The sequence below is a fragment of the Musa acuminata genome, chromosome BXJ3-4 (assembly GCF_036884655.1).
Source record: "Musa acuminata AAA Group cultivar baxijiao chromosome BXJ3-4, Cavendish_Baxijiao_AAA, whole genome shotgun sequence".
Classification (NCBI taxonomy): Eukaryota; Viridiplantae; Streptophyta; class Magnoliopsida; order Zingiberales; family Musaceae; genus Musa; species Musa acuminata.
In genome coordinates, this window is record NC_088352.1 from 33,453,064 (window position 1) to 33,464,828 (window position 11,765).

At 36.2% G+C, this 11,765-nt stretch overlaps 1 protein-coding gene across 2 annotated transcripts; it reads left to right on the plus strand.

Annotated features, from left to right (window-relative positions):
- The first annotated feature begins 398 nt into the window (after positions 1 to 398).
- Positions 399 to 10,904, plus strand: LOC103982064 (protein MALE DISCOVERER 2). 2 transcript variants are annotated; one of them, XM_009398868.3, is made up of 9 exons: positions 399 to 976; positions 1,055 to 1,190; positions 3,371 to 3,442; positions 7,621 to 7,764; positions 7,843 to 7,968; positions 8,543 to 8,937; positions 9,015 to 9,205; positions 9,290 to 9,422; positions 9,999 to 10,904. In XM_009398868.3, exons 1-9 carry the CDS (start codon positions 883 to 885, stop codon positions 10,574 to 10,576), a joined length of 1,869 nt encoding a protein of 622 aa, XP_009397143.2. In that variant the 5' UTR covers positions 399 to 882; the 3' UTR covers positions 10,577 to 10,904. The 2 variants fall into 2 exon arrangements, with proteins under 2 accessions (XP_009397143.2, XP_018681081.2); XM_018825536.2 differs by lacking the exon at positions 7,843 to 7,968 and having other exon boundaries at positions 401 to 976.
- The last annotated feature ends 861 nt before the right edge of the window (positions 10,905 to 11,765 follow it).

Below are 11,765 nucleotides of genomic sequence, written 5' to 3' on the forward strand. Positions count from 1 at the left end.
GATACATCTGACCCAGTCTTCTCATGCTGCAACCATCCCTTCGTCAATGCAACGACCCGTAGTCTGGACTCTGACGAACGACACCCAAGCGAAAGGGACCGGCTCGAAGTTGAGAGGATGCTCACAGTTAATAAACGACTTTGCGTCTGATGGTTCATCTTGCACGAGGAGGAGCACTGGCATCCGTAGTTGGGTTGACGAGATTGGTTAATGGCATGGTTTAGATGCCAAGTCGTCGTTGGATTACATGTCATGCGACAAGGATCTGTCATTTAGTAGTTTAGTTATCGGTGACATTTAAAGAATAGTTTTTTTCTTCCTCTCGAGAAGACAATTGAATATTCCAAAGTCTTTTCATTCCAGCAATTGAAAACAAACTTCTCTGCGAGGTCTCTTTCCAAGTGGTAGGAGGACTGTTTCTACGCATACCTTTCCATCGCTCCTGGGTCGTATCGCCAAGCAACCTCTACTCTTCGTCATTCCATTGCCTCTGCTTGCCTCGGGTCCTCTCATCAAGAGTTCCGGACACACCCTAATCTGCTTCCCGTTTTGGCTGCATTTAGGTCCAATTCTTGAACCCCTGCCGAGAGACGAGTTCTTGAGCCCTCTGCTATAGAAACGGGGGAAAAGATGTGATTTTTCGGCTAAAGAACCACCGAGTTCCAATCGTTACTTTTTCTTGCGGCTGTTGCCGGCCGCCTCTTCGGTTCAGAGAGAAGAACAAGCCTTCTTCTTGAAGGGAAAGACGAGAAAAAGAAGCAATCTTTTCTAGCCAGAGGTTTCCGAAATTTCCAATTCTTGGTGCGTTTGGTTCTGCTTCCGAATCCTCGAGTCATCGCCGAGGGAAACGGAGGAAAAAGAAGTGATTTTGTTCAGCTAAAGATGGGGAAAAGAAGCCTCGGAGGGCTGTCAACCCTGTTGTGGATTTATTTGGTGTGCCGAAGGTGGCAGCTCTCTGATTCTCTCAATGGCGAAGGTGCGTTCTCCAGTACTAGATCGATGGCGGATTCGACCTAGTCAATGATCTAACTGCTTCTTGTTTCTTGTAATGTAGGTCGAGCTCTTCTGGCATTAAAAGGCAAAGTAGAGGTCGATCCTTATGGCGCTTTAGCAAATTGGGATGAGGAAGATGATGATCCATGCTCCTGGTGTGGAGTTGAGTGCACTGATGGCGGAAGAGTCGTGGTTTTGTGAGTGATCCAAATTTCTTGAATTATAAATCTCCTTCTAACTTCGTTCTGCTATTTTCCCCTTGAGTGTTTCTGAACCTAATTACTGGTTTAAGCAAATGGGATGAGAAGAAATAGTAGATGCTGTTGATTTGTTGTTCTTTTTTAATCAACACAAAGGTATGGAGCTTAAGAAATCTACTGGTTTTCCTGTAAATGAAATATAGGCAGTTTATTTTTTTCTTTTTTTAGATTTTTACAAATTAAATATTACCTCATCAGAAGTATCCCCTCAAGACACAATTACAAACATCCAACCATTGCAAACTGTCAATGCACCAACAGAACCAAATGAAAACTAATCATCATCTTGCAGCCACTTTAAGGATCTTCTACTGCTTATCAGATTCCATACTTGGCCAAGATTTAACAATCACAATGATTAAATACTGCAAAAAGATTAAGATTTATTATCGAGCAATTTCCCGGGAAAAGCCCCAAGTTTTGAGTTTTTCTTGGATACCGCCCCTTATTTCCAAAATGCCCAAAAAGAGCTCCTGCTTTTTAAAATGATAAAAATACCCCACTGACATCTGAGCACTTTGATATTTGAATTTCCGACAAGAGCCAACTAGACTGAACCAGTCAAACTGGTTCGGTGTTAAACCTAATCGGTTACAATGCTTTGAATAGGGTTATTTTGGTTCAGCCGATTTGGTGGTTATTGTGTTTTTGGATATGGTTATAAGGTTTTTGGTTAAATCGAACTGGTTACAGTGTTTTTTATTACAGAATTGAAGACACTGCAATCCAGTTTTAATTAATTTAAATTCAGACAAACATTAATTATTAACCTTATTATATTTCTTATTTAGGTTTTAAATATACATTCTTATTGGTTTACCAAAAAAATGTAAAAAAAAAAACTTGACTTATATGCTAGTTATAGTTATAGGATTTTTTATTAGGACTATAATGTTTTTCTCAACACAACTGAGTAATAACGACTCAAAATATAATACAAACTAATTTATCACCCTTACTATGGTTTCAATTAGGCATTTTTACTGGTTAAAAAAAAGAAAATATAAAAAAATTAACTTCTATATTTGAACAGTGTTTTTGAATAGAACTATTGTTTTTTTGGCACCTCCACAAAAACAATTTAACTGGACTGGTTCACCTTGTGAGCCGATCCATGCAAAGAGTGGGAGACTGCTCTTGGATGTCTCGTCAAGGATATTTTCAGCACTAAGGGAAAAGAGGAGTACTCTTAGGGAAAAACAATACGAGAGGCTCCTTCCTGGAAAACCCAAAATAGGGGCTTTTTACCAGAATATGCCCTTAATTATTAACAGTTTTCTATTTTTTTCCCTACATAACATGCACAAGTCTAGTCCAGCTCACCGATCAATCATAATATTCTTCCCTCTCCTATCGGTCAGCAGGATATCACAGCATGTTTAGATTCTGTCAACCATTTGTACAGCCTTCTAATATAAGTACACTTCAGGATTAACAGATGCTTGCCAATTACATTTCTCGAACATAGGCTGTAAGTTCCATAAGTAACCTGTTCTATGATTATTAGATTATTACTCCGTAACGCCTTGTTATTTACAACTAACCAGCAAAACATTCACACTGATACAGGAGCCCAATTAATCCAGACATGCCAAACAGTTGAGTCTTACTACACCAAATTTAGGAACATGTACTGATATGAGCTTGAAGTGCATCATCTCCAAATGAATCATATTCCAGAAGTTAAACCAATATTCCAAAAGCATCTCTATTGTCACTGCTCAAAATATTGGTGTGCAGTCATGTCAGTCTGCAACAATGATACCTTAGCAAAAGTTTGCTTTCTCTGTGCTGTAGTTTTGCCAGCAACACTGTACATGGTTCTTTTGGCATTAGTATACAAGTCTGCAGACATACTCTTCAAAGAGATGTAGAATGTAATGATTCTTAATCTCTCCTTGTGTATATGTATGTTATTGGAATTTATCCAGTCAGAATCGAGCTTCATTAGTTTGATTTTCAAATTACTTCTACCATCCATAATTTACTGTCTTACAAACTTTTAAATGAAGATGCTTGTTATAGAATTTTTGCTTGTAAAGTATTTTGTTCTAGTCTAATATCAATTGAATTTTTTGCTCCTTAATCTCTCTCTAAATTTTGTCTTCTTGTTGTAGGAACTTGAAAAATCTTTGTCTTAAAGGGACACTGTCACCTGAAGTAGGCAAACTGATACACTTGAACACTCTGTAAGCATTTCTAAGCTATTATGTGTTTATAATTGTCTAATGCATGTGATTCTTTTTTCTTGATTCTCCTTATACTTTTTGGTTGCTAACACTTTTTCTGCAATAAAATCCTTGTATATTTGTTAATTGTGGGCAGAAGTGTTATGGAAAAAATTATCCCTTCATTTCAAAACATCTTCTTGGGTTTATTTTGCATAATCCTATTGCCATCTTGTTTTGTAACTTTAACGTATTTCCGAACAACTCAACAATTTCAATACAAGACATGGTAGCTGGTCCGTGACATCCCCATTATGTTACTCTTTCATATTTCTTCTCATGCATCTACATGTACAAACATAACAAAGATTAATGTGATGGATACTCAATTTCTGCAGTTAACTTGGGTTGACTCATAGCTGGGGACTGTTAAAGCAAGTAAAATTTGAAAAAAAAAAGAAAAAGAAGGAAATATGGTCATGTGGAAATATTTATGATGATATTTTGCTGAAATCGAATCAGTTATCTTGTGAGTAACCTTAGTTTGTTCATTATGTTGAAGGAACTTAGCAGCATAGCTATGTTATTCTTCTGTAATTAATAGTTTTTCTAGGTATGTTCCAAGCATCAGTCTCGCTTAACCTAGTTGATGTAGAATAGAGTAGGGAAGTAGAGAAAAAGAGAAATGTGAGATAAGAGAGGAGATTAAAAGACTAAAGTAGATGTAATTATTTTCATTAAGATCTGAAATGTTTGATCCATTAACAAGCTCTACTATTTATAGGAGTTTAGGAGCCTTATGTAATTAATGAAGACAATGATTTCTAAGAGTAATATCTTAGGATATTTGTACGTCTTTTAGAATTTCAAAGTATGACTTCTAGAATACCTAAATAGTAGATGAGTGCACTTAATACAAAAGAAGTACCTAGAAAGACCAAAAGGCTTTTTATTTTTCAACACAACTTTTAGAAATTCTAGGCCAACTAATTGATGATTTTTTGTTGATATATTTGCCTAGAATAAGCTTTTCTGAAATCCTTTGTAAAGCTTGATGGTTCTATATCATTTTCTCCTGTGGTAAAGAATTCAACCCCGAAGAGTGATATGCAAGGTATTAGTCTAATAAGTCTAGTGCAAAGTCTCGAAGTTGCTCTAAAGTAATCTAAGTGCCATCGGAAGTTGGATGATCACACCACTTGACAAGAAAGTGGTGAGTAATGCTACTAGTAAATGTAAAAAGGTGGTTATTAAGAATGACCTCTATGTCATCCCTATGTTGTGGGAGAATCGGTACTTTGGGAGGATTATCACCTGCAAGAAAACCGACAGATAGAGGAGGCTCAAAAGTACCATAATATGGAGTGAAATCCTTCACATTGAAAAATTAGACTAATATTTAAGTTGGAAGGCAAATCAAGCATATATGTATTAGATCTTAGTTTTTAGATAATGGGAAAAGGATCAATTGCTTAGGCATACAACTTTTTGAATGAGTTTTTAGGGAATCTCTTAGGGTGAATGTGAACCAAGACATAATCACCAAATTAAAACTCTCGACTTCTACGATATGTATTAGCAGCAAGTTTGTAACTTTCATTACTTAGGACAATTTTACATTGAATCTCATTATGCAAATCATGAATATGTTGAGCGAAAAGTAGGTTGTTTCTGAGGCACGATAGTCAAGTGGAATGGGTGCAAGGTCGATTAGTGTGCAAGGAGTATAGCCGAGGATAGTTTGAAATGGGTTTTTTATGATGGAGCAGTTGACTAAGTTATTGTATGCAAATTCTATAATGGGTTAGGTTAAGTCCTAGTTTCTGTGTTTCTTCCCAACTAAACATCTAAGAAGATTTCCTAAGGAATGGTTAACAACCTCAATTTGATCATTAGTCTGGCGGTGAAAGGTTGAGGAGAACTTTAATGTTGTGCCAAACACTTTCCACAAAGTGTTTCAAAAGTGGTTAACAAATTTTACATCCTTATCGGACACCATGGTTAAGGGCAAGCATTGTAATTTAACCATTTCTTAAAAGAACAATTTAGCAAAGTGTGAGGTGTTATTAATCTTATTATATGGGATCAAGTTTGATGTACTTCTCAATCTCAAGAACTTGTCAAGAAGCTTCCTCCATAGTAACGAGGAAACTAAGGAAGATATCCTGTTGGATGTCAAACCTTAACACATTAACAAATCTTCAGATAGGGATGATTTGGTCTTTTTCTATTTCACACCTAAGTAAAAGTTTTTCAAATTGGGCCAAATACTCTGTCACATTAGAATTCAATTGTTTAACCAATTGGCTTCGAAAGTAGATTGGTAAATATTTTTCCTTAATTTTTTTTTAATGATTTCCCATTGACTGATGGGAGGTTCTCGATGGTGTTCGAGACTATGTTGGATATGTTGCCAATATTCCTAGTAGACCCCACTAGTTTCATTTTTGCAAATCATACACGTTCAATATCAATCATTCTATACCACTTAAAGTAGTCTTCCATGCTATCTAACCAATTAACAAACACGTTTGGGTCAAACCTACCATCAAAGTTCGGCACATTCACACTGACTCTTCTAGCCATTTCCCCTAGATTGTCAGCAAACCAAACTTGTTAGCCCATTACTCGAGTTTGTGGATTTCTAATAGATTCTAGAAATTCATCGTTAAGGTCAAAAATTGGTCATCACGACTTGTAGGAGCATGATTGTGAACAGGTACCCTATAGGTGGACCCAAGATTTGTTCAAATTGAGGCTTGGGGAGTAGGTAAAATTTTTTTATTTGAAACAATGGATTGTGGAGAATGAACATGTTGCTTAATCGACTCATCGACCTCCTCCTTCATGGGTCGATTTTCAAGATGTTGGAGAGCTCTAAGGACTTGGGTTATTTGGTCACATAACTGGTTCAACATTATATCATGATCTACTAGCTTGGTCCTAAGACTGTCTATCTCGATTTATTGGTTTAGGGATTCATCAGGATTGGTTTGGTTTTCACCTCATCCAGTCATGATTCTAATTTTATCGACAAATTATCTTTTGGTAATGAGGTTGTTAATTGTTGCAATGCATAAGGTAGAAATGCAATGTTTCAATGATTCTCACTTTTTTTCCCTCACTTTTTGTTTTGTTTTGGTTTTTTTTTTGGGACAACTTTCAAGGGTTCAAATTTTAGTGGTATTGTACTTATAGCTAAAGGAGAGAGGATGATAAATAAAAAAAGAAAAAGAAAAAGAAAATGAGGGGTGAAGCGTTGAAAACCACAATATAATGAAATATACAAATTTTCTTTCCGACAAAAATATTATTAAAGTTTTCAAAAATTTACTTAGCACTGAGAATTATGTGGTTCACTAATTCTACAGTGACAGTTGCCCAAAGTCCAACTCCATACGCAAGGGGTTAACATTGGAGGTGCAAGGATCTTTGAGTGTTGATTGAAGTTTTTGCTGCTAGTTGGAACCCAATGAGGTACAGTGCAGGTTTCTTGATGGGCTCTAATACCAAAATGATGTAGAACAGAGTAGGAAAGTAGAGAGAAAAAACAGAGAAGAGAAAGAAAGAGAAGTATGATATTTGAGAGGAGAGTAAGAGACTAGAGAAGATACAATACTTTTCATTCAAATTTGAAATGTTTGATCCATTAAAAAGCTCTACTATTTATAGAGGCTTAGGAGTCTTGGTACAATTAATGAAGAAAATGATTCTCAAGTGTAATCTCCTAGGGAATTAGTATGTCTTTTAGAAATCCAAAATATGACTTATAGAATACGTAAATAGTAAATGAGTGCACTTAATACAAAATCAGTCCCTAGAAAATCCAAAAGACTTTTCAATTTTCAACACAACTCTTATAATTTCTAAGCCAACTTATTGATAACTTTTTGTTGATATCTTTGTCTAGAATAAAATTTTCTGATATCTTTTGTAAAGCTTGGTGGTTCTCCATCGCCAGTAGTTATCTGTTTATGTTTCATAATTCCTAAGGATAGTTATTTCTTGCAATTACTCAACATTCTCAACTATTTTATTCAACTTTGGAACACTAGCTGTTGCTTAATTTTGAAATTACTTCATTGATATTCTTTGCAGCTTCCCCTGTGTATCTCTTGTAGTAAAAATTCTGAGAACTATTTTTCTGATACTATGATCTGTATTGTCGTTGCTGTTTTACTTTTTTTTTTCTTATGTAGAATTTTACATAACAATTCCTTCTATGGAGCTGTTCCTGGGGTTATTGGGGAATTGCAGAAGCTGAAGGTATTGGATTTGGGACACAATAACTTTAGTGGAGTACTTCCATCTGACCTTGGGGATGTTGCTTCTCTAGAAACACTGTACGTAAATGACTTAACATCATCTATTGCTTTCCTTTCTTCAGTTAAAAATCCAATCTCGAAACTGTTTAAATGCAGTGTTCTAAGAGGAAACAGATTTGCTGGTAACTTATTATCAGTATGGTCTAAGTTCAAGATGCTCTCAGAGGTTCAGGTTGACAAAGAACCTTTGCCATCAAAAAGGCAATTCATTACAATGTCAGGGTATTCATAGTGCTGAACAGTTAAATGACTTTTTGTTCTCGAGTTCATACAACTTGGGAGCATTTAGAAGGAGAAAAAAAAAAGGATCTAAGCATTTAGCCATACATTTTTTCCTGGACGCGCCCTAAACTTTGTTGTCACAAAATGCACTTATTTGTTTATGATTTAAAAAAAAACTGAGTTGATGTTCTTGTTAAAAAAATAAAAGTACAAGTTGACCAGTTTCAAGAAATTTGCATTTTGTTTGACTAGATGCATGCTCAGACATTATTCTATATGATTACTAAGGACTAATGGAGTCACTACAAAAGACATGATACCTCTTTAGTAAAATAGTCTAACGATGAAAGGCAACAGTAAGAACAATAAGCAAAATATAGAGGAAACAGTGTCCACTTTCTGCCTGATGAACAGGTTTGAGCTTACATCAATCCAGAGCTTTTCTTACTGTCTCTGACAAAAGGGCAATCTTTAATATACAGATAAGCAGGGAATGTTGAATGACCTCAAATACTACAGATTTGGCTAAACTTTCACTTGCATAACTCCTGAACATCAAGTTTATCTCTTGTAGGGATGTTGTGGGTGCAACAACCCGTGGACTTTTGGGAGTAGAATTTAAACAGAATGATGATGCACATGACAACAAAAACCCAGGAGCACCTGATCCACCAGCTAATTTGAATAGTGGACCACGTCGTTCACCATCAGCTAATTTGAAAAGTCCACCACCACCTCATCCACCATCTCCTCTGCCACCTCCACCTCCTCCACCACCTCCACCACCTCAGTCGCATCCAATATCATCATCTTCTTCTTTGATTATATCTCTCTCAGTTGGAGGAGTAGTTTGTTTTCTGATTGTCCTTTCTGTTATATACTTGTACCATAAACAAACAAAAAAGGTTGTCAGTGTAATGCCCTTGATGACAGTTCTCAATGGGCAATCGCAGAAATCACTTGTGACAGGTATATTTACCTGTCATGTATTTTGGACTTCATGTTATTTTTTGCTGCATTCATGAATATGTGTGGTTACTTGGCAGGCGTACCTGCATTGAGACGATTGGAACTTGAAACAGCTTGTGAGGATTTCAGCAACATTATTGGTTCATTATCAAATTGCAATTTGTACAAGGGTACACTTTCAAGTGGAGTTGAAATAGCAGTGACATCTGCGATTGTGACATCAGCAAAAGATTGGTCAGTACAAGATGAAGCTCACTTCAGAAAGAAGGTACTCTGCCAGATCTCTTCTTTTGCTTCTGATAATAGTTGTAATCGGTGTTTTTGCTCCAATAATATTAACTGCTGGTTTCAGATTTCAGACTTGTCCAAAGTAAATCACAAGAACTTCATGAACCTTCTTGGTCATTGTGAGGAAGAAGCGCCTTTTACCAGGATGATGGTTTTTGAGTATGCTCCAAGTGGGACACTATTTGAGCATTTGCACAGTGAGTATCTAGAGCATCGCTCCAATTTAAGTGCAGTAAAATCAAAGTAGACCTTATTCAAAATTGCTGTGTGCAAGCAGTACATTTATCTACAGTAGATACTTAACAAGTATAATACCTATTTTTTGTTTGCATAATAGGATTATTTTTTTTCTATAGTAGCAGATATCTTACTTCATGACAAATGTTTGGGGTGTATACTTCAATTCTTTGTGTTGGGACCAATACTCTTATATATCATGTTTTACTCCTAAAATGCATTAAAAGAACAAACTTTTCTAGTTACTTCATATTTCACGCAAATGAAGCAACTAATGTGCCATTGAGATGTCTGAAATTAGGATGCTAAAAATTCGGTCATCTACCATAAAAAATTTTAAAAGGCATCTTCAGTAAATTTCTCCACCTTCACTTTTTCCTAACTAGCAAATTTTGTCATACCGTCTTCTAAATGAAATTTCTTAAAAGCAACATGTGGTTTGTTTTGTAAAAACTAATGTTGTCTATCATATAGATTGTCGCCTTCCTTTGATTCCTCAGGATTCTATTTTGACCAAGTACTGGGTGGTCTTGCAGTTAAGGAAGCAGAGCCCTTGAACTGGACCGCACGTAAACGCATAGCCATGGGACTTGCTTATTGTCTGGAGCACATGATGCAACTTAACCACCCTCTAATCCCTAGAAATTTGAATTCATCATCCATCTATCTAACCGAAGACAATGCAGCCAAGATTTCTGATCTTGATTTCTGGAATGTAGAAACAGAAGCAGACATGGCATCATCTGAAATCACAAAGGAGAGCAGCATCGTGTACAAGTTTGGAATAATTCTACTGGAGATAGTTTCAGGAAGGCTTCCATATTCAGAGGATGATGGCTTACTTGTGCTTTGGGCTAGGAGTTATTTGAGTGGGAAGAGACCGATAAAAGATATGGTAGATGCAACCCTGGACCCGGTGCCTGATGAAGATATCAATGCACTAGTGGAGGTGATTCGATCTTGCATAGATGAGGATCCAAATGAGCGACCAACAATGAAAGAAGTCGCTGATCGAATGATGCTAATTACGGCAATTCCACCAGAGGAAGCTAATCCAAAGGTATCACCACTGTGGTGGGCAGAGCTCCAAATTATTTCTTCAGAAGCTACCTAGAGATGGAGTTGGCAACAATCGTATGGCAGCCCTTCTTTTGTACTGTTTCATAGTGAAACTGCTTTTGCTACATTTGCTTCACTAGTTTGTAATTGTAATAGGGGAATTAAAAGAGAAAAGAAATTTAGTTTGGGATACTTAAAAAGAGTTTGTAGGTCTGTCTCTGTTATGGAGAGAATGGAGGGCAATAGCCATGTGTGGAGAAGAATAACTTGGAGAGTACAAACAGCTTAGATTGTGAAAGTCTCTCCAGTATCCAATCTCAAGATTGGGCTTAAGATAACTTGAATTTACATAGTAGTTATATTATTGTGCTTGTGATGATGAATCTGACTTGTGTAGAAAGATGAGACACAAGAGAGCCCAATGAAAACCCCAAAATTTTCCCTTCTGTTTGTTCAATGGTAAATTGCATCACAACCCACAAAATTAATGCCAATTTCTCCAGCTTACCATCATATTATTAGAACATGTACTAGTGATGCACTGTTTTTGAGCTTCTGCAACGGTTTGAAAGACAGGCTTGACATAGATTTCCTGTTCTACATTAGGAGACATCAATGGAGTGCATGGTTCTTTTATTTTCTACTGCTCTCACATTATCCTTGTAGCATTTTTGTGCTTGATCCGAACTACAGCATAGGTTGAAGTGAGCATTCTATGCAAATATGAAGGGAGAAACCAAAGGACATACCAAGTGTGTATGTATGTATACAAACTCCCAGGATATGTCCAATCCAAGCAACATGATTTCCATTTCTCAATATCTTCTTTTAACCGCTTATCCTTTGATTTTGACGTCTAAATTTGCTTGAATCTGTGCATTTATCCTGGACAGGTTTTGGATGTCCTCCTGGAATGGAATAATGTCGACAATCAGATCACCATGATGTGAAATCCCATTGCTGAGATGAGGAGGTTTCTGAGCATATCCCTCTCCATCAGCTAACATTATTTGTAACTAATTATTGTTCTCTTTATTACTTGTCATAAATTTGCCAAGTTCTAATGAAAAATTATAAAATTTTTCAAAAAGGATGAGTTTGGTCAATCAAGACATGCATGCATACAATAACAAAATCTATTAAAAAATTAGTACATTAAATATTGTAAAATGATGTTCTCACATAAATTCAAACCGAAAATCTATCACTTGCATTATAATTCACTAATCAATTTGGATGTCAGA